Below are 24,038 nucleotides of genomic sequence, written 5' to 3'. Positions count from 1 at the left end.
GTAAGATATGTGACATATTGTTTTGGGTTGGCGGTTAAGAACGCTTTGAAAACTAGTAGCTAAACTAAATAAAACACGTGATATCTCTATCGTCATACAAACACGAAGAATAGGATATCTCTAAGGTTCCACAAGTTATTAGGAGAAATGTGGTATTTATCATGGGGTTGAAGATGCTTTATTTTTTAGGTTATACATAAATTTTTAGTTAAAGCTTTTTTTTAACTCTATAGTTATAGTCTTTTGACACATGTGCAATTTTAGCAGAGTTTAAAGCAGGAAAACTGTACGGAAACTTTTAAACGTTTAGAATAGGAGACCATAACTCCGTTTTAAGAAATAATATCGTTTCTAAATAACAAAAAAAACTTGAAAAAAAAGGAAAAAACATCTCTTAATGTGTCTTAACTTAACCCATAAAAACACCAAAAACATTGCAATATTTGTCATGTTTCAAGTTATCGTATTTGCAAGCAAATGGCGAATGTTACCAAGCTGCGGGTAAACTCGTCTTTTAGACGACGAAACAACCCGAACCACTGCACAAGCGGTCGCCATTTTAGTTAACAAGTGAGTTTTCAAGACTATAGCTATAAGCAAGCCAAAAAATGTCAAAAAACACATCTTTGCCGATTGGATTAAACAGCCCAGCAAAATCCGGCCCTCAGGCCGTGGCTTGGCCTTCTGACCCACAACATACACTTTTCAAACTGACGCTTAACTTATTATACAGGCTGAAAATTTATTTTCGGGACATATCGTGTTAACATTTAACGTTGTTAATCAAGGTGAATGAATCCTTGTTATGCAATGATTTGAATCAGTAGTGAGTAAATGATCTATATGTTTGACCGTACGACTCCAGAAGGGCTTTATCACATAATACACATTATAATACATATTGTGTATATGATTGTTTCAGTTGATCTATCGTTGTTACCCATTTGTCTTAAATTTAGGACAGGGCCAACAAAAAATTGCCACCGAGTAAGTTTATTTTCTCTATTACTATTTGAATTTTGCGGAATACTGTTTCGGGAGTTGGCCATGTTGGTCCTTTTTAACGCAAATGCATTGATATCACCAATTCTAGAAAAAAAATCTTATTCCGCTTAACCTTGCCCGAAAACGTGCTGAACTGAAGACGATGTAATTATTTATGACACGACCCACAAACAACTGTTCCTTGATTCTTGCGAACTAAACATTCCAGGATCACGGTTATTTGGAAATATATCTTTAAAATAACCAACGCTGTGGTGTTGTCATGCTCATGTCTTTTGATGTCGTTTTCAAAACAACAAAATTCAATGTTTTTTTAAACATTTATTGTACAGAGTTACACTATGCACCGATCTGTAATGTAGCTTGATAATAAATTCAAAGTCAAAAAGGGAGAATAAAAAACATCACCTGATGATGGAACAAGTACGCTTCGAAACGTCTTTATCAAGATGATGGCGATTCACTCGACCATTTAGGCTTCGATATTCATTATGATCCTATTATACGTACGTAGAACTTTGTGTTGTGGGTCGGAAGTACCATTAGAAGACTTTTGCCCTTGAATTTAAACAACTTGCGGATGGCGCAAAATACTGCGGTGAAATATTTCGGTAATGGCGATTGTTAGAGAGGCGAGTGCTCGTGTCACGTTATCGACACATTGAATACCAAGTTGAAACCCCTCGGGCAACGTATAACATATTCACTGGGGAAACACTTCCTTTAGATTTGTGGTTAAAAGTGGACAGGCCTCTTTGCCAGTGCTTTCTGATGGCTATTGTAACAATTAGTTTGTAGTTTAGTGCGACTGCGCTTCTACCACACACTATTGTTTTCCCGCTCTTGTTCATGTTTGTTGTTGTATAATATGGAATCTGTCTGTCAGACAATTTAAGCCGGAATTAGGTGATATTGTTTCAGCGCAGTATGGCGTTTCTCCTAAGTTACGTTTTTCCTCATTTTTAGAAAAAAAATATATGCCGAATAACAAAATGTTCTTGTCTTTATTAAAAGAAAAGCGGCAGTCAGTCTGATTTGTGCTTGATGCGTGTGGTCTTTTGCAAGGAGTTTGTTTAGTTTTACAATTACATTTTGTTGAGAAATTTGAGACCTACACCTCAAAGGGTGATTTTACGTTCAACTGGTGCATCAACTGAGTACAATACGTTTTAAAGACTGTACGTTTTGCTGTGCACTTTATTTTCCATGTCACTTTAGTATAACTTTCGACGGAAATAACAGTAACGTTTTTGAATTACTGGCATATCAAATAGGGCAGGCTATAAGGCATGTATCTGTGTGTTATCATAATTCAGGAGTGTACAAACCGCGACTCTTAGGTTAAGGTTGCAATTGAGTTTATGATGTTCAGTGTCATTTCTCGTGTGCCTAATTTTTCCCTGCATCAACTACTTGAAAGCAAAATGTTTTTGCATTTCGCGCGATACTTGTTCGTCTTTCATATATATATTTTTGAGAAATCTTATCAGCATATTAACAGCGATTGGACATACATTTACTACATTTAAGCTTGTGGTAAAAGCATGTCCAATCGTATGAAAAGCTTCACACGAATATGTGATGTACATATTTTTTTTTAAATAAACAAAGCCAAAAGAGTCAAACAAAAGTTGTTCGATCTTTTGATTGCTGAACTCTACCATATTTGGGCAGTTGTGGAAGTAACCATACGTGTCGTATTTGAGCGTCTGCGTTTTAATTAATTAATTCTAGTTACCGCGAAATGTAGCCATGACGTTAACGACACTTTTCTTCCTGGGATTGAACGAGGGCACAAGTTCGCAACGACTTTGACGTAACAATTGGGTGAAGAGTTTAACGCAATGATTGCGAGTGGAAATTACCCTAATGCCGTTTGTTGCAGCTTGGTCAATTCATCGATCGCAAAACGCTGAGCTGTGTGCTCTCAACAGGGTCGCATCGGTACATGTTGACCGTAACAGTTTTGGTGTGTGCATGTCTTACATTTTAAATGTTAAAACATAGCAGTGCTTGTTAAATGACGAATGTAAAATTGTTCTTTTCCAAAATGAAAAGCTTTTGCACAAACGTCTTCGCAAAATACCATCACGTGGTTTCTCTGGCATACATACCAAAAGTTGAAGAGTGTATACCGTCACGCCCATAACCAAATTGCCTAAGTCATTTTTTTATGATTTTCAGAGTGTTTGCCCAAGTCACTCCTTGTTGCCATAATGACTTAGGCAATTTAGTTATGAGCGTGACGATACTTTAGTTGGTAATGATGAATTAAAAATTGTTCTTTTCCAAAATCAAAAGCTTCTCACAAACTTGTCCGCAAAATACGCTCAATTGTTTTTCTCTGGCATACAGGCCAATCTTTACATTTGTTTGTATTAAAATATGCCTATAAAATGTGTGTTTTGGACAATTTAACTGTTTTCACTGCGATACAAAATTGTTAAGCAGCTAAATTTTGTGCTCTCATTTAGAAAACAGGTTCGCAATGGAAAATTTGCCCGTTGTTGTGGTGTGTGGCTCAAAAGTTTAACTCTAGGGTTACAGATGCATTTGTCGTACTAAAACACGGTATTTAGGTGATGTTAGTTATTGAATTGTTTTATTTCTATGCTTAAAGCTTTGCACAATCGAGTTCGCAAATTTTCCGAGTATAGTTTTCTCCTGTCATACCTACCGTTTTTTCTGATCGTTTACGTAAGTCGAAAAATGTGTCTTTTTAGACAACCCCACGCTTTAATGTTGTAACATTGCCAACGAGGCTGCTATCGGGTCTCGACGCGAAACACAGGCCTAAACGTTCGAGGAGATTATGTTACAGTGATGTTAGCAAAACGCAAGCCACAAGCAGTTCGCAAAATACCCTCTATCGGTTTTCTCTGATATACATACCAAGCTTTACATTAAATGTTTGTTATAGGCGTGCCTAAAAAATGTGTGTTTTTAAAACAACCTTCCATTCAACTGTTTTCGCTGCGACTTAAAATTGACAAACGGCCTATCGCAGTGGTCGGCAAACTGTGGGCCGTGACCCAAATGTGAGCCGCGCAGAGCCATTTTTAGAAGGCTGCGAGTTACTTTTGAATAGCTTAGTGTTATCATGTATAGTTGTGGGCCGCGAGATAGCTGTACACCCATTGAACTTTACTTAAAAGTTCGTGTGGCTAAGAATTTCGCACTGATTTTACGTAGTGGGCTTTCAATAGCTTTGAAAAAGAGTATTTTGGGCCGTGACAAAAAATATTTACCGTGTCGTGATACCAAATACAGGCCTAATCGTTTGAGGGGATTATGTGACCGTGATGTTGGCGAAACGCAAGCATGCTACAAGGCCGCTACAGCTCGAACCCAAGCGCCCTATAGCTGTTTTACGCCGCTCAAGCGCAACAAGGCGATAGGCGCGGGGTCAGGGCGATAAACGTGTCGTCATTTTGCCGCGCCCATCAAAAATTAATGCAATAAGCGTTTCTCGCTCCCCGCTTTCGTCGTTTATGGCGGATCGGGCAATAAAGTCGTCGTTTGATCGCTGGGCAACAGAACGCCTACGCCCCGACAGAAGGCATCCAGTCGCCTGCGCTTTTATTATTATTTTGGCATCGCTCGACCGCACTGGAATTATCTAGTTCAGTCCAACCTTTTTTTGTTTGGTAAACCCTTAAAGTCGTTGTGACGAACTCATCCCTCTTTACTTAAAAGGTATAAATTGAGGTAAAAAGCGATATTAAACATCATTATACATATTAATATCATTCATCAGCCGCATCAACATTTGAAAGAAATACAGAGGTTCATTTATACATTAGTTGAAACCTACATCTATTTTATATTATTCTTAATGTCAAATAATAATGGTTCGTTAAAGTTAAAAATGGTTCATTAAAACGGTTTAACAGCACTGATCTAGTTGTCCAGGTCTGCTTTAAGGTGAACGTTCATGTCGCCAGAAAGAACGGTATTTTTGCGTTTTTTAATTACTGTGACGACCAACCGTGTGCAGCGCGCACCGACAGTTAAATTAAAAAAAAAACTACCCTTTCACATTGGTATAATACATTTTCGCCAACTTGTTACACGCTTTGCATAGATGAAGTGTAGTTTTCTGTCCGGTTTTGGCAAAGTTATTTTGAAGGTTTAAATTTTTGAATATATAAACTACACAACGTTTTAGAATTCGCAAGATACTTGTTTGACTTTCATATATTTCTTAACCTTTTGGGGAACACTGTCGGGCGGTCGGTCGTAGCGCATTGAAAGTCGGATTTTGATCGCTGGGCAAAAGGCACGCGTTCGGCCCAACAGAGGCATTCAGTCGCCAGCTCTTTATTATTGTTTTGGCATCGTGCGACCGCCTTGTTCTGGTCGAGGCCGCTCAACCTGCGATCGCGATTAGCTTCGGGGCATTGGACTCAAAATGCGGAAAAAAGTCTTTTTGCGATAGGCGCGCTTCGCTCTTGCACAGCGGTTTAAAAATTGGCGTAATAACCGGAAAAGAGGGCTGGATATTGAGGGCGTTGGAAATTGCGAAAATCGTTTGCAATATTCTCTAATTGAATGTGAATTAGTTATTCTAAGGGCTATTTTCGGTGTCGCATGGCCATTAGTTGTGCTTAAGGACGAGGTATGATGGAAAACCAATATTTAGATAACGCCCATAAAAAAGCATTTCTGTTTTGCCAGTATAGCGTAATTGTTAACTTGTTCGTATTGTATGCGTGCAAACGGGCCAGGAAACGAGAAAAACCCGAATGTTTCAGTCGTGCTCAACTTGACGCACAGAGTAGTGTAAACGAGGTTAAACTGACGGTCATTTGCTAAATGTTAATTGCTTTTAATGAAACTTTTTCTATAGAATAAAATGATAGAACGTAGAATAAAACGATACAAGCGTTTTGGTGATGCTATCGAACAGTGGCCTTTTTACGCATTTCGCTTTTTTGTATTCAAAGTTGCACTAGAATTAATCCTTTAAATGAAAATTGTCAAAATTGTTGAGTTTATTAATACGAGATTGTATGACTAACTATTCAAATATATACATGACTAAAGTACCATTGCTGTGATTACGTTGCTTAAATTATACGTACGGGTCCGTAAAATCATTATCAGCGTCTTTTTTGCAATAATTGTAGCTTTGTGTGTTTTGCGTATGTCTGTAGGCGATTTATCCGAGTAAAGATAGTTGCGGGTCGGTGACAGAAATAAATTTTATGTATTTTTTTTTAGAACTCTGTCAGGACAGTATGACAGTCTCCATAACGCCTTGCGTCCTGTTGTCTTTCGATAAACTAAGCTCTTCACTTTTAGATACCCGTTCGAAAAATTCTGATGCGCGTTTGTATGTCTCGCCCCCCCCCCCCCCCCCCCCCCCAATTTTAATTTTAGGATGTTTTATCGAGCGAGGCACATCGTTCCTTATCTAAATAAATGATGGAAAATTCCACTTCTCAACCGCGCGTTATTTCTTTTTCGATGTAACGCGAAACGAGACAAGGCTGTGTATCGGTCGGTGTACGTCATTGTTTGTTGCGTCACAACGAATTACGGCCACGCTTTTTCGGAGCAATTTGGCTGAATGCGCATAGTGGGCGAAAAAACTGAGTGGGCATCACACACACAAACCTCATAACTTTTCGCCAGTGGCCGGGAGTTGTCCTTCGCAGCCTTTAAAACCGACTAGCAGCCCTTAAAAATACAGTCGCTCTTTTATCGCGTACCTTAGGTGTGGGTTTTAACTTATCCAATGTACAGGTGTTCAGTGGCTTGCCGTGCCTATAAACGGTGCGTTAGTTATCAGAACGCCCGGGAATGAACTTAAAGTTCACTTAACTCTAACAATAGAACTCAGAGTTTAAAAAGCCAAGTAAAAGCAGAATCAGACAGTTTTTAAAGGAATATATATTTCGCCCATACTGGCATCGTCAGTTTCTTATTCAAAAATAATCTATTGTTTTATGGCTAGTATACGCGTCAGCGGAACAGTGATCGACAGGCAGAAACCTGCTGCGAATGGTTTTGGATTCCATAAAAATAAACCCTTATCAATTTATTACTTAACTCTGTGTTTGTACGCGCAGTGAATAAAATATAGCCAGCGTAGGTTTGGAACGCAATGACTTGGTTGAGAGTATTTCTCCAGCTGATCGGCTGCGGCCTGGTACTGGCCTGTTCCGAAATCAGAAACAGCGAGCTCCAATCCATCAGGCAAAGGGCGGAAAAGGCGAAGATCGTCGTCTATGCGAAGGTAAGAGATGCTATAGCGTGATTGTGTAAGGATGATCGATGAAGTAAAAACACGATTGCCGGCCATTGGTGACCACTGTCACTGTATCAAAGTGAATTGGTTGGATGACATACTGCTCTTGTGCAAGATTCGGCTGTTGTTTTTCGTTCACGTCGTCACACTGTGTCAGAAATCGGCTAAAATAGTTATACATTCGGAAAGTCCACCTATATAACTTTAAAACCCGCTATGCTTTTAATTTTTTTGTGGATAGTTCCACTGTTTGGTAGGTTACTTCTGTCGTTCACTGAAGTATTTTCACCCTAACCCGCAAAAAAGTATGACCTCTCACAATGACATATTCTTTAATTTTTGCTAAGTACATTGCTTTTCTTTAATATAAAATTTAAACATCTCGGTAATATACGTATTTCCACAATTTAGGCGAAAAACAAACGATGTTTGTATATTAATGCGAACAAAAACTTAATTTTTCCGTTTAATATCAACCAGTGGGCCATGGAAACATTTTAAGGTGGGCCACAGATCAATTAAAAAAAATACATTTATTGAATAATTTAGTTTCATTTGTTTCACTATACTTAATTGTACAGGAATAATGGCTTGAGAAATGTAAATGGAATGTAAATTTATTGTTCTTCTACAAGTATCTCACCAATTGAATAAATATTCGGTTCTAAAATATGTTCTGCAATTTTTTGTTCTAAGCCAATTTTATATTTGTTTTATTTCACAAAAAATTGCGCTACAGTTACAGTATTTTTGTACAACGAAAATGGGCCAGGAAAGAAAAAAATGTTGAGAACCACTGGTGTAAGCAGATATTTTTATCTTATTTCACTATAGGCATTCTTGCGATCAAAGCAGCGGCGTGCAGGATTATTGTAATTACCCATAAAACAAGTTTAAATTAACTTAGGCCCAAGTAGCGATTTTGCAACTCAATAATTCGAAATAAATCACTTAAGAATCTCCACGCGTCTGAGCCAAGCGGCGAAGTCGTAAGCGTTGGATTGCACGGATTTCAACTTGAAATTTACTTCCGATCGTTAATAGCCACTTGAGTTGGAATGTAAATGATTAACTATACCATTGAGCCGCGGTCGCTGTCAGGCGTGGCTACACGAATTTGATGGCCATTTAAGTGTCGGTATACGCGGGAGCAACGTGGTTCATTTTGACACCTTATATAGAGGTATTTGGTGTCTGTGTATTGTGATCGATTCAGCATGTAATTAAGACTTGGTGGTTAATTTATTCTGACGAAATACCGTCTGTCGTACGCAAAATTCGTTCTTCGCTGTATTTTTCTAAATTAGGCGTCAAATCTGCAGGGGTAGTGTTAGGGTTTGCGAATAAGCTTACAGCAATTTTAAACAAGCGTTACATGGTTTATATAATTTCTTTGCTTATGATACGCAAATTAAAAAAACTAGCGCAAACATCGAACTTCCGACTTACTTTCATAAAAAAATATTAAACTCGTGCCAAAAGCCCCGACAAATATTACTTTATCATTCCGATAAATAATTAAGCATCGCACAAAAATTTTAATAAATGAATAGGGATTGCACAGTAAAACCTTTAAAATCCCTGATGTAGACAACCTTTTCTAAATTTATACTTTCAGGGTGACACACCTATAGGTTTTTGGTGCAATGTACAAGAAATGGCTTTCAGGGGCATTATGCAGTACGACTCTTGGTATTAACCCACACAGGTCGAGTTTCGAATAAATACTTTCCGAATTGAAATGTGCAAAGGTATAGGCTAATTTTCGAATTTTATTTTTACCAACAAAAAAAAAACATTTTCATGTTAAAGCGCAATCTGGCTTTTTCTCTAACAAGTCCACATTAGCCCTAACAGTTAATCTTTGATAAACATTTTTGTTTATTCAGCTTAAAAATCATGTTGATTCATTGTAAGAGTATAATTATGATTACAGCGTTGTCACGTATATCCGTTTAATAAAGCCTTGTCTGTCAACACTTTTATAGCATGTGCCTAAATAAGGAGTCATAGCCTTAATCATCACCAAATATAGTGAAACGAGAATAAAACAAAATCAAGGCCAGCGTTAGGTAAACTAAAAGAGACTCAAAGGAAAGGAACTCACGTGCATTATTTTATACGCAAATTACTAGAAGTCGGTAAATTTTAAGTTTGCCCTGAGCGCTTTTTATATGGTATATAGTTGCAACAAAACTTTAGCGAGAAATAGCACCGACACATGTTACCTGTAATGCGATTAACTTTGAATGATTACCAAATGTGCCACTTAAACGGATTTGTGATAAACTTAACCTTTAAACGCATTTTAGTGTCCAATTTGACTTGACGCCAATTTTAGAGTCGTGTTTAAAGTGCTATTTCGAGTAAACTTATACTTATGATGCTGTGATGCTATTTAACCGGATTAGTTTTTTCGTGACAGTTTTTCGTAGAAGTTGAAGTTTAACAGATATTATCAAGAATGATTTTTTTAAGGCGCAATATTTAAATTCCTTAACTTGTTGTGGTACTTTTCAATCTGTGTTCGTTTCAAAACAAAACTCAGTCGCAATATTTTAGCAAAAATCTAAGTATCAAGTTTACTCGTATTCCTATTATGTATACTTAAACTCCGAAGTCCACAATGAGTTTTATCATAAACACCAAATCCCCAGATAATCGTATTTTTAATAAGTATAATTTTGAACTACAAAGGCTTTTATGTATTCCCACCCCAATAATATTATCTAAACCCAAATTTCACAGTTTTAATTAGTCTTACCCCAATTAATTTAATCCCAAAGTCGCAGTTCAAACCCAACCTCAGGGCCCCATTTTGCTCTCATCACAAATCCAAACTAGCAAACCCCCAATAATATTATCGAACCGAAAATTTCGCGAATTAGTCTTACCCTCAATTAATTTAATCCCAAAGTACAATATCGCTGTTCAAACCCAACCCGAGGGCCTACAATTGTTCACATCCAAATCAGTTTAGGAAAAATACGAAAAAAATGAGAACAGCTGTGCCGATCTAGGCTTTGGCTACGGATTTAAGAATTACTGTTTGAAGGCTCCTGGTGTACTATAGTTATACATACCATTGTCACTCCAAATGAATTTAAACTCAAAGGCGCAGTTCAAACCCAATCCCAGGACCTCAATTTGTTTACCTCCTAAATCAGTTTAACATCACCCCCATGCAGTCATTTTATTACCAAACTAGCAAAGCTAAGCTTTAGTTGACAATTTTGTTTTCTATATTGGCGCTCACAGGCAGTGAAGACGTACACCAGTTTGGAGAGCAAGCACGACCACGTTTATACGACTGAGTTCCGCCTTTTATGCATACTCAAGAACTCGGACGAGTCGATCGAGTTGGCCGACTCGGGCACGTCACTCGAACCCGAACATGCGTCTGTCGTCAACGTCACTGAGATGGGATACGCCGCGGGCTGGTGCTTCTCGGTAACAAATATAAATATTCTACAGTTTTCAATTGGACATTTGGATCCTTTACGAAGACAACTTGACTTATTCAGCTTTTTTCAATTAGATGAGATTTTGAATTACCTAATTTGCAAAAGCTAAAAGCAAACTAAAATTTAACCCAATTTACTTGCTATAAATATAAGATACATGCCATAGAGAGTCGTACGTAAGTATTGACCCTTTTCAACCTGTATAAATTGACCTCCACAACTGAAAATTTGTTCAAACTTGAAAACTTAAAAAAGAAGTTTGACAAAGCAGTAAATGGTAAACCAGAATATAACTAGAATTGGAGCAAACCAGCAGCTCAGTAATTAAATAGGATTTAGGATGCGCAGAACATAACTCTTATTCTTCGAACTATATGGTCAACTATTACTAGAATTATCCAGTCGTCCAAGACTGCTTGGTGGGCGCTAACAAAAATCAGTCGTATAAGATTTCCGTGCGAGGCAAGACTAAAATAAACGAGCGCAGTCAAATTTAAATCTTCCGGTATGTGACTGATGCCATGAGTTAGAATATAACATCTGTCTTTTTCGTTAATGCAGGTTCAAAGGCTTTCACCTAATAACCTTTACCTCCCATTTTAGTAAATAAGTCGAATATTGCTTTTTGTTAAAATACATATCGAGCATAATATAAAATATTACAATATTATAAATCCATAGATTTAAAAAAAAGTTAATTGTCTTTGTATTACGCTACACAGTCCTCGTGTTCCAACCACCAACGATACCACATAGAGCAGGGGTTCTTAAACTCTTTTTACCGCGGACCCCTAAAATTTTTTTGGGCCTCGCGTGGACCACAATAGGCAAACATTTTTTAAAATGACGTCATGAATTTACGTCCAAATACAAATAGACTTCATAAGTCTGCTGATTTCGGTCCAAAAATGTGAAAGTGAAATGGAGTCTTAATGCATTCAGCGCAATACCGTTTTATTTTTAATTAAACTGTTGTGTGACTTTTTTTTAAGAACCCCTGACATAGAGCCATATACTGAATTCAGTTAAACCACATTAGAAATGATTTAATTAATTTTTGGGCTTGCTTTTTTTAATGCATACCAGTAAAATAGCCTAACATGTATTTAGCACCTTTGGGATGAATTAACAACGAACCTTTTTTTAAACCAACTGATACCCTGGCGAACAACAGTAAAAACATAACATTGAAATGTTGGAAAATGGGGTTAATTTAAGATGAATTGTTCCTATGGGAAACAATTTTAATTATTCCTTTCGGTCGCTTGTAATTGACCCCTTTTGCTGCACGTTTACCATATTTGCAAACCGAAGATGCCGCACATCTTCAAAATCGCTATATCGTGACTTAATTGCGGATTAATTTCCGTAAATACGTATCTTTATCCACGTTTCCGAATTTGACTGCGATTAGCCATTAGTTTGTCCTTCCGGTGCGCACATATACCGGCTTTGTGTTTAATATGGTTGATCATATTAAATGTAATGTATTCGGAATAAGCTTAGTGTGTGTTTCCACAACACAATCTTGCCCTCCAACAGAACACATAATGCCGACGATAAAAGTTCTAAAATTTTATAATAGCTTGAGAAGCGCATCACTTTTAACAAAAATCAGTCAGCAAGGTCTAAAAACTTTCAACATAAATATGCATTTCGCCATATTAATAAATGGCATCATCAGTTTAACTGTACAAGTACAAAATACAGTAAAAAATATTAAAATGATAAAATGTAAAATAAATATATAAGTATTGCGGAATGCTACGTTTTTCAGACAACCCATAAACTTAGGCGACAGGCCTGTCTCACATCATTAATCTATTTAAGGTGCGTCTAGTTCGCTTAGGAAGGGCAATGACAATATACGATAAGAATGCGAGCAAACTGGCGGATTTCTAGACACCATTACGCCTATGCCAATGAGCTAGGTAATCTGCTTAAAACAGGTGCTGTTTGACAACATTGGGCTACAGTTCGGAGGGCTGATGTGTTAACTGACTCACCAAAATCTCTTTAATTATGGCTGTATACCAGAGTTCCTAAACCTGAAGGTCGCGAACCAAATTTGTTTAAAATGATTTTAATAGAAAAATTTGTTACAGACCGTGGTAAAATTTTTGTTTTTAACGCTGACTCAATGTTTGTAAATTTGGAAGATTTACGGCAAAGATCCGGCCATTATTGTATATGAAACTTAAATTATTGATGAAAGTACAAAAGAGTCACAGTCACAATACGAAGCATTGTGTTTAACGTTAAGCTATTTATTTTGGATTGCATATAGAACACACCAACAAGGTTGAACAACACTCGGCGCTGTTTTGTGCTGTACAACAGTGCCTATAACAAGTTATTCAACCTATCCAAAACTTTTCTCATTAACACGCAAAGTACAAACCGCCTGTGTATTAATTGGCAGCAATGTGGATAGGTGTGATCGTAATAGTGCGAAAGTAAGCGAATCTAGGCGAAAATTACACGATAAGGGAGCCTGATATAACCCCGTGTACTTATCAGCGAAGTAATCGTTTCGCGGTTTAATATCCGCTTACGACGGATGAATTGTTAATGAAGCTCTCTTGTATGTGATATTATATCAATAATTAGGCGGACCCGGCTTAAAATTTTCATGAAGTTTATAAACTGAAGTCATGTTTTACAGATTTTGACGTTTTTAAGTGATTCATACAGAAATAAAGCAGCCTCTCTCGGGATACAGCTACGACTGTACAAGTAATTTGAAAGTCGCAAAGCTTGTTGAGTTTTAAAACAACTACATTCAAAAGAGACATTGAATGGACGGCCAAATATTTAAACATTTGTGTAATAAATTGCTAAGGGTAAAGCGCTTTCGCAGCAGTCGAGTGACGTACTGCTGACACACGAAGTATTTGATTGCGTAATGTCGTGCGCTCGCAGTCACAAACTGAATCAAAGGCTTCACAGAATAAACGTTGTTCGGCTTATTTTCCGCCTTTACGCATACTTCCTTTATGACGTACAATAGTAGATTGTAGTCTCCGCATTTGTGTGTTGCTGTTGAGAACAATTTGAACAGCAGTTGCAATTTTGGCAACGTTTACTGACAGAATAATAAACTGTAAAAACACAGGCATATTATCATATTAATACAAAAAACACACACCTGTAGTTTTGTATTGCTAAACGACTAGATCGTTTTGTCGTCACAAGAACGAGCATTATACTCCACTGTTGTAAAATAAAACAGTTAGGCGACTTTGGAATTTTCCTGAGTTAATAAGACAGGTATTATTATTGCTATACAATCATCGTTTGACTATAATGGTTCAGCGTTACTCTATTTTGTTGTTTAGTAATGTGATATTAGCGCCGATTAAAAACCACATCAAATTATTGCAAACTTTTTATCTATGAACGTCCGGCGTCCACAGCACTCCATACCCAAAACCTTGTTGTATTTTAAAAATAGTTTATTTGCGACTGGAGGTAGTTTAAGACGTTCATAATGCAAGTTATTGCCAAAAAAAATTGTCGATTGCATCTTAATATTGAAATACCCGACAAAAATTTTAATAGTTTAACGTTTTATTTTTATAACCACGGCGTGACTTGAAGTTGACTTGCTCTAATTATGACTTGACTAGCTAGGACTTGATTTGGGCAACTGATGAATTTGACTGGGACTTGACTTGTCATTTATTCAAAAAGACTCGACTGGGACTGATTTATTTTAAATTGAATTTTTTACATCTTGTCTAATCTAATGAATCTTAATACTGAAATACCCGATGGATGGTAATGAATATGGGTTTTTAACTTGATACTGTTCGTCAGGGTAAGACCACCAATACTTAAAAACAAATCGTTTAAAGTGCGTTTGACTTTTGCGCTTTCAGCTTAGCGCCGAAGAAGGCAGAAACTACTTTCTATTCCTGGAGCCGGAAGACCAAACCGGGGAAAGTGAATTCGGCGAGGAGGAAAATCCATTCCCGTCCTCCAGCGGTACGTTCAAGCTCGACAAAATCAACATGGAGACTGCGATCTTTCCCGACTCGGAGGACCAGCGAAACCAGTTCGAGGACTTCCTGTATGAAGGGGTTTGCCCCATGCCCCCGATCGCGCCCCCAACTCCAAACCCAACTGGAGCAGCTACCGAAGAGACTGACGGGACAGAGGAAAACCATAAAGTGGTGAGCGGGAGGGTAGGCGGTGATCTCACACCTTCACCAGCAGGTGGTGAGATTGCTCCGAGCGTTCCCGAAGGCCCTCCGAGTTATCCCGAAGGCCTTCCGAGCTATCCCGAAGGCCCACCGAGCTATCCCGAAAGCCCTCCGAGCTATCCCGAAGGCCCACCGAGCTATCCCGAAAGCCCTCCAAGCTATCCCGAAGGCCCTCCGAATGTTCCAGAAGGCCCTCCGAGCTATCCAGAAAGCCCTTCAACAGATACTGATGACAAAAACGTCGCGCCAACAGCAGATTCCGGTGTCGACAACAAGCGCACCTTACCCTCTGGCAAGAAACCGATTCGCGAGGCAAAGTACCTCTTGGTGGGCACGCCCCCTCCTAAGGAGAGCACAACATCTTCTGCTCCACTTCTCCGACACTCTTTCCGACTCTTCATCCTTGTCATGCCTTTGCTGTACGCGTGGCTGGCACCGTAAGGCCCCGTCTTTTACTTTTTCGATTGCCGTCATTGTCGTTATGTCCGCGATTACCTGCGCGGGCGTACGCCTACGGGGAAGTCCCACGGCGTGGGCTGACGATAAACTAAAATGCGCGCGTCGAAAGCGGCTATTAAAACATCCCGCGCTCGACTTTTAAGTGGCAGCGTTTGAACGTCAACGTCCGACGCAAGGGCTGCATTAATTTTAAACATTGTGCTTTGAAACCAGCTAATGCGTAGTTTTGTTTTCTATAGTCGTAATGTTTTCGAAACGCTAGCCAGCGCTTCGTGTGACGGGTACAAACGCCACGTCGCCTAAAATATCATGCCTTTATGCGTTCCCAACCGCCTGGTCAGCTTAAGATGCCGTTCATCTTTTGAATTTTCGTACAAGTTTCATCTTTTTCGTGTTTGTTTCAGTTAGAATTCCATCGTGTATAAATATTCTGCGTGATTTTGTTTCAAGGATTTTGCTTTTTCACTTTGAATGATTTAGTCGCTTTCTCTATCTTTTTGTCATAGAGTTCGTTGTATTTTACTTGCATTTATTATATGCTGCTTCACTCGTATCTATTGTGTTGCTGACAGTCGTATATACAATGATTTGATCATTATAAAAGCGCAACCGAAAACCTGACAACTCTGGCCAATGACAACTATACACATATTGCACGTTATAATAAGGCTAACCGAAATGTCACGCCTAGCCTGTGGGGGTAAGGTTGCTGGGGCGAGTTTCTTTTTTGTGTGTGGTGAGTCAAAAATGTAAATGGATAATATCCGACGGGTGCTGGGAGATAGCTTTTTGATTAAGGTAAGCGAGCTCCGTCGCAAACTGGTCGGTCAACCTTAAGCAACGTTTATTTTCAAGGATTTATTTCACGTGATGACGCAGTTTGGTGCCGGTATTATTTGCTTGAATATTACGCAAGTCTAAACAATTGCTGTTACAATTTAAAGTTTAACGTTTGTGTAAGTGATTCTGGATCGATAAATGTCGCGGGTTTTCAGCATTGCAAATTAAATTAAAGTCATAACATACTAAGTGCCTTAATAGAATTAAGTTTAAGTCTGTTATCGCGCAAAATTTAGGTAGAGTTCGCAAAACATCGCATTTAATGCGGCGGTTTTAATCGTAACCAATTTTCAGTTTCACCAGATTTACTTAAGTTGGACGCAGTATGGTACCAAGATTACGTCGTTGCTGAATATCACGCAATACGAACAATGGCTGCTATACAACTTAAGGTTTTACGTTAGTGAGTGGTTCCCTATTGATATATGTGACTGATTTTCGTTACGTAAAAGATGATTGACGTGCTTAACTGTTGGGTAGTTAGTCGTTTCATTTGAAATAAGCACACAATTATTTGCAATTTTGTTTCAACAAAATGTAAAATTTTAGTTAGCGACGACGAACAATTAAGATGTTTCACAGTCACGCAGATAAATTCGTTAATTTATAACACGCCATCCGATTAAATGCTGCTTCCACACAGGCTAAAGAATGTGACTCCATTTGTGGGAAACATTTAGTTAACCCATTTCAGAACAATAAGCAAAAAAGAAATAGTCAAGGGACGACCAACATATATGCCGTATAACAATCTACGATTAGAGAAATTAAAATGTATTTTTAGAAAAAATTAAAATGTTTACCACTTTACACAATATTTAGCACTCAAGCCAGGATATTACGCTATCCGTAACATTACTTTTTAGTAACATGGTAAATTACCTTTTCAAATCATCAGCAATAACACTCAAATGACGCAAAGTACAACATAATATGTTATAGTTTTAAGAGGCCAGCTTGATGGAGTCTTACATTTTTTAACCTATGCTTGAGAATGATTTGGTCCGGGGAATAAGAATTTGTTATGGACACAGCGCCTTTGCCAATGTACGGTCTAATATTGTTGTTGCTTTCACGAGGGACGCATCCTATACTTTAATGGCAGAAAGTATTTACCCGACTTATTTTTCTCACAATACAGAACATTACTTTCGGTTACAATTTAATTTATTCAGACAAACCACCCTTAAAATAAGGCCTTGAAAAATACCCCCTGACAAAATATAAAACAACCGCAACCCCATTATGTTGATTAGTTTTATTAAATTCGTTTGTATTAGGTAAACATTAAGTTAACTTGCAGTTTTCAATATGCGTCCCGGATTTACGTTTCTAAAAAATGGCAAGCCTAACAATGAGGTTTGCTTTTAGGTTGAGGTGTTGTTGTAAATAGAACCGTTAACAGACCTCTAACGTAAAACCAAAACCGCTCCACACCTGAAGCTTATCTCGATCCATTAGATTTTGTCCAACGATTTATTAAGTACAGTACACTATTGAAAAAAAAATGTTATTTTTCAGTCACTTTTAATATGCAAAACACTAATTAAATCTGCATTATAGGCTTCGTAGCGTCGTCTGGTGTACTTGCAAACGATAGACATGATACCACAAAACATTGGCCTACTTCTTGACTTTTTTGTGTTGTGGCAAGTCTGGTTCTTCAATCTGCAATATTGTATATTTCTAGTTAAAAGTATTGAAACCTGTTAGAAAAGGAGAAGTATAGGTCCAAGTATTTGCCAGTTAGGTGTGGAGTGAACGTTTTGACCCGGAGTCATGGTTTTGGTCGAACTTCAAATGTGGGTTTACTAAATCAATGCCAGTTTTGAGGTTAAGAGGACAGCCCGGTTGACTTTGTCGTACCAAACCTCTTCGTTATATTAAGTGTTATTTTTACAATTATTTACTGTTTCAAAGTTAGTTGGAAATCATCACTGTAAGCAGTCTCGTGTGCTTTCCGATACTATCAAGTCGATATTATTGCCCATACCAAGGTGGCAGCATCGGTACTCGTACGATACTTAAATCACTTCTGTACATTTCATATATCACATTTAATTAGTGTTTCAGCAGGTGCTTGCGATGCAAAGTAATACTCTGTAGCTTAATACAGTCCCCTACAATGTTTACCTGACCCCCACTAAAATTATGTAATTGGTATAATTTTCCTAAGAATGTTAGGCACAGTGTTCTAAACAAACATAAAGTATAAAATAAACAAAAACCGGCATGCTAAGCTTACTCGTGCGCTTAAGAATACTAACTTAACGCAGGTCGCAAGTGACAGATTGTAGGATTTCTTATGAGTTTATATTTTAGGTAGTTTACCGCCAACGTAATACTAGATTCAGTGTTGAAATAATTTAGTGCTATGTTGGTTATATAGATAGGCGTAAAACACCGGAGTGACACAGTTTACCTATTATTTCTAACGATTTAATCAATTAAAAAAGCGCTGGGAACAAAGTGACCCACAATGAATTGAAGCCTAAACCACACGTTTGCGGTGTCTCAAATTTAAAAAAAAAATGTCTACATTTTGGGGGTATTAGTTATGCTAAGAGACATCTAATATTATCGGAAACTAAAATATGCAATTTTAGGAAATAATTGGGTTATTTAAAAAACAGATTATTTTAAGATAAAAAATAAAGGAGTTTGGAAACTCAATAGAACAACTCTACTACTTAGATGAATACTTACTAAAAGTTTTAACTTTTTGGCGCACTGAGAACAAAAATCACAATTTACTAATTATTAACCCTGTTGAGGCCAGCTGGTATCTGCTGCCGAAACGTCGGTTTATACTCTGTTTACACCAGAAGAGCGATTTCCATCTATAACTAGATTTGTACACGCAATTCTGCTAATGTAAACAGACATATTGCAACCGGAGAAAAACATTGCAAGAGATGCAAAGCGGTCAAACCGGTATAATGGAATTGACAGTTTACTTAAACTGATAGGTACCCAGCGAGCTTATGCCCTTTCGTAACGTTGCTTAGATATCGCCGCTGGGGATAGGTGGATTGTTTTTTTAACGCTTCTGTTTGGCCAGATATATACTGCGATCAGCTCGGCTGGCAAGACTTACATCAAATACTTCTTTAGGTAATCTGACTTAAGAGATCGTAAATGGGTAGAAACTAAGGGGTAGAAAGAGAGGCGACCGGTGAATAAAAGTTGAGGATTGTGTTTAAATTTCATCCTTCTTGAAGTGAGAAAATACAGAATGTGAGACAAAAATATTACGCAGCGTGCAGCTTTAAGCGAATGTAATGAACAATTGATAAATAGTTATGTCCAAATACAAAGTTGTTGTAATGTGCCCTCGGTGGACTTAATTCTGTTTTGTCTCTTTTTTTAAGGATTTAGTTTATTTCCTAGTAGATGCTTAACGTATAGCTAAACAAAATGAAGAACATTATTGTTTTTGCGGCAGTCATCTTGGTTTTGGGAGTCGTTCAATGTGAAGGTGAGTGTTTTTGTTGCACGTTCTAACCAATTTTATTGTGCTTAAAACACTTACTTTTAAAGTAATTACGAAAACACGTCCAGGCTATAGGCTTATGTTGACGGATAGTTTGTGCTACAGTTAATGTATCATATTAAACATTGTAGGCAAGTTATGCGTTCAATATTTATCCAAGAATCGTTACATTCCATGAGCCAATGGCTCGTTTTGTTTTGCGTTAAAAATTTGCGTTTTAAAAACTGTTTTGATCAGTCGCGAGAACATATTCGCTTTTTTTCTTTTTTCAGCCAAGTGCGGCGGCATTATTTTTGAAGAGAAATGCTTCATGCTTGCCTACAAGACAGGCTCCGGAAAAAGTCTGGCCGATGCCGAAGCCTGGTGCCAGTTTTACAATGGTGCTTTGGCCGAACTTGACTGCGAGTACAACTACAACGTGATTTCGGACTACGTCCTTCGCAATTGGATGGGATATAAAAGCGACGACGAGCTATTTGTCAACGTTTGGATCGGGTCAACATTCGACGTAATTGTTATATTCCTTAATTTTTATGCTTGGTAAAATGCATTACTGCTGAAATGTGTAATTGAAAAGGCAACCCCCGTTATATTTCCATGTGATTTTCTAGGCCAAACCAACGCGCCTTTATTTAAATATTACATGCTCCTACACGAAAACAATTTCGTAACTCAGTTGGCATTGAAGTCCAAGATTAATATTTTTCAACGTTGCTAAAGCGCTGATAAAATAAATGAATGGAAATTAAATAACAACAATATAAAAACTACGTCGGAATGGATAACAATTAAGGTGTAAAAGTATTGTTTAACGGTGGCCGTGATATTAGAAGAAAGTTTTAGTAAGGACCGGAATGCTGTAAAGCCTGACGATCGTGGGCCTTATTAAGTTATTTTTAATTAAACAAATATAGAAAACATAAATAGCTGTTTAACAAAAAACATATAATACAAGGCCTTATGAAAATACGAAATTTATAAAATTATGAAATTTGTTGTTCAGCATAAAATTAAAAAAACAGCTTGAAATTAGATCTGACAAAAAATAATACAGTTGAAATGGACCGTATTCTTTTACCATTATGTCAGTATGCCGCGGGCTGAAGAAATTACCCCCTTCGACCGTAGTTGGGTAAACGCCAATCTGAAAGAAAGCAACCGTTTTTGCAACTAAATGTGTCCAAGAAAATTTGGTTGCTTTTGCTTTTACTAGGACTAACTTTTTTAATTTGTTTTTATGGTTATAGTTGTAAAGCTGAAGCATATCCTTTTATCAGAACATATAAAACGACGCTTGACGATATCAATGTGCCGAACTACAAAATACTTTTACCAAAGTCCTTTTATAATGACTTATGGCCATGTCAAGTCTTTTCGAATAAATAACAAGTCCAAGTCAAGTCATAATTAGAGCAAGTCAACTTCACGTCATGTTCTTGTCATAAAAATAAAAAGTTGAACTATTATGATTTTTAAACTCGAACGATTATGAACAATAACTGAACTAAAAATTGAAAAAAAAAAAAACGCAACGTATAGGAAGCAATTTGTTTTATGTGCAAAAAAATGGATAAATAGCTCAATTTTATAAAAAAAATATACTTAAAGAAAAAACGTCATTTCAACCCATGTCATTTGTCCAAAATACCTAAGTCAAGTCGATTCATTTATCTGAAAGACTTAAGTCAAGTCAAGTCATTTGAAAACAGTAACTTAAGTGCACTAAGTCAATTCAGTGACTTAAGTCATTAGAACAAGCTTCCGGAATTTGGTTTAACTGCGGCCAAACTTTAACGCGGCATAACGAACAAATTGTTGCAGCACGCCACGAATTCCATAGTCATGACTGACGGAAATGCTTGGAAGCCACGAGCGGGTCTATACCACACTGGCTTTCCCAACTCCAACACCTCGTACGTCGGGGTTGCCTTCCAAGTTATCACAGGACCCGGTCGAAGCCAAAAAGGATTTTTCAACACCCCAACCTCCGATGAATTTCAGCCGGTTCCGCTCTGCGTGTTTCCCTTGACCGAATAAAAACTGCGCGGTGGTATAGGTTTAAAGAAGCGTGCCAAATTGATTATTACTAATTTTCATATTTCGCTTTTGCCGGAACTTCTCGTGTAAAAATCGCCATCAACTAATAAGGCTTTTTTGTTGTCAATATTCCATCTAACTTGTAAAGCATTTGTATTCTGTTAAAAATGTTTGTTACTAAAAGACCATTTGATTTGTCACATATTTACTTATTCATAACATTTGCTTGCGGAACGTAGAAATCAAAGGAAAACTGAAAAATGTTAAACATATTATTGGTTGAATGGTTTTCTTACTAATCGAGTTTTGTATTAATAAATATATTGGTCTATATAGTACGTACATTTTATCTACAGCCTACGACTAAACATAAGTGGGTGAAAAAGTACCATTGAACGTTTCATTTTTATCTAATTGCTTGTTTAAACATAGTAGCCTAATAATGTCATTTGGATCGGAACGGATCTGTTGCGGTCTTGCAACATCTTTAGCCGTTAGTAATTACTTAAGGAATACTAAATTAACACACTCAGTAACCCAGTGGGTTTTAAACATTCGTGCATTTCATAGGCGCCGGTTACCACGCAATTTACCTCGCGAATCTGTGTATGACTATAGCATGTGATATCACTTTTTATTGTGTAGATAATGTTGGATCAATTAGGATAGTAATCAGATATAGGAATTGGTATAGTGTATTTGTCGCTATGTATTGCTGCCGTTTTGAAGATATATTCTATGATAAGGGAAAATGTTATGTAAAAGTCTTTGATTATAGTTGTTGATTGTTAGTCCATAATGTATGTAATTTACTGTAATGCTTAAGCTCGTTTTTGTTGTCAATAATTAATAATGGTATTTACGTTTCTTGGTATTTTTGAGAATCAGGCAGATAGTCTTACTGCGGCAGAACATTAGCGCTAAGATATAAATAATCAGAACTCACGCTAAATTTTTATTTACGATATATGAGATCGTAAAATTGGTCCCCGAATATCGTAAAAGGATCACAGTACTTTTTGTCGAAAATATATGCAATTAGTATCGGAAAAAAACATAAAGAAGTTTCGGACACCCTTTAAAGTTTAAATCATGAGGTTATAGTACGACAATAATATGGTGAACGGTATATCATGACGTTATTAGTGAACAGTAGTGGAGTATTAACCATCGCCCCTAAAAGACACGTACGCCCTTTAATCAAAAACTGCTCCTCTGGTAAATATATTTTTTCTCTAAAGATTTCGCCGTAGTTTTCTATTGGGCCTAATATTATGCCTTTTGGAGCATAATGGTTGGAGGTTGTAGTAAGACGTAATAAGAAATCAAAGCCCATACAGAAGTAGCTATCATTTTGCTTTGTTGGAAATGAATAAAGCGTTATTGGAAACGTTCAAAATGATAGCTACCTCTGTATGGGCTTTGATATTTTTATTACGTATTATGCCTTTCGTTGTTTAGCAAATGCGATGGAAAACTAAACCTACTATGTTGATTTTGTTAAAAAGCAACCTTTGAAAGTTGAAAAGGCACAGTTCGATCACAAACCATGCCTGAGAAGTATAAAATGTAAATTTCAATAAATTGAAAAGCATACCAGATTCTATCAGCACGTCTAAAGTGAAAAAAGAGGATAGTTGAAAGAGGATAATTGCTTAATTTTATTCGGCAATGATTGCATTGATTAAATGATTTAAAAAATGGTCGTTTGACATATTTTATTATTGGCAGTTATATATTCTAAACGGAAATCTTTCTATTAGGACATTTTCCATAAATTAAAAAGCGAACCATTAAAAGCAGTATTAGTATTGAAGCAAAATTTAGTTTGAATTTACACCCTCAAACATTTTCTGGAGATTTATTTTATGAATTTATTCACTGTTCAGCAAAAACATATTTTCTAAGCACGGAAAATGAGGGCCATTTGGGTATATTGAAAGCCCCTGATTCCGAAAACGCACTTAGTTTGTTAGTATTGGCTTTTTCTGAGATGTCGACATTTTTCGTTTCAAATTTTTCGCTCTTCGAAATCCGCTGGAATCAGTTTTTATTTTTTTTGGACGGACGGCGGACAAGCAATGTATTTTATATAGTAGATGTTTAAAGTTACAATTTTTTCACAAATTTTTAACCCAAAGCTTCCTTTATATATCTGCATGACTTTCAAGCTCTTACTACTTGTGATGTACCGATGGAGCTTTTTTCTTAATTAGTTTTCCCTGTCATACCTAACATTTTTACTCCCAGGCAGGGGCGCCCGCAGAAAATTTTCCAGGGGG

General features: G+C 37.2%; 2 protein-coding genes across 2 annotated transcripts; both read left to right on the top strand.

Moving 5' to 3' along the window:
- Positions 1-7,092: 7,092 nt before the first annotated feature.
- On the top strand, positions 7,093-15,368 carry LOC146146821 (uncharacterized). Its single transcript, XM_083387078.1, has 3 exons — positions 7,093-7,246; positions 10,517-10,708; positions 14,604-15,368. Exons 1-3 carry the CDS (start codon positions 7,115-7,117, stop codon positions 15,366-15,368), a joined length of 1,089 nt encoding a protein of 362 aa, XP_083243204.1. The 5' UTR covers positions 7,093-7,114.
- Positions 15,369-19,597: 4,229 nt separating this feature from the next.
- Positions 19,598-22,637, top strand: LOC146146820 (uncharacterized). The gene is made up of 3 exons (XM_083388381.1): positions 19,598-19,704; positions 19,992-20,227; positions 21,541-22,637. The coding sequence occupies exons 1-3, from the start codon at positions 19,644-19,646 to the stop codon at positions 21,754-21,756; spliced, it is 513 nt and encodes a 170-aa protein (XP_083244507.1). The 5' UTR covers positions 19,598-19,643; the 3' UTR covers positions 21,757-22,637.
- Positions 22,638-24,038: the final 1,401 nt, after the last annotated feature.

Source organism: Ascidiella aspersa, chromosome 4 (assembly GCF_963924565.1).
Source record: "Ascidiella aspersa chromosome 4, kaAscAspe10.2, whole genome shotgun sequence".
NCBI lineage: Eukaryota > Metazoa > Chordata > Ascidiacea > Phlebobranchia > Ascidiidae > Ascidiella > Ascidiella aspersa.
This window is presented reverse-complemented; position numbering and strand designations above follow the sequence as displayed.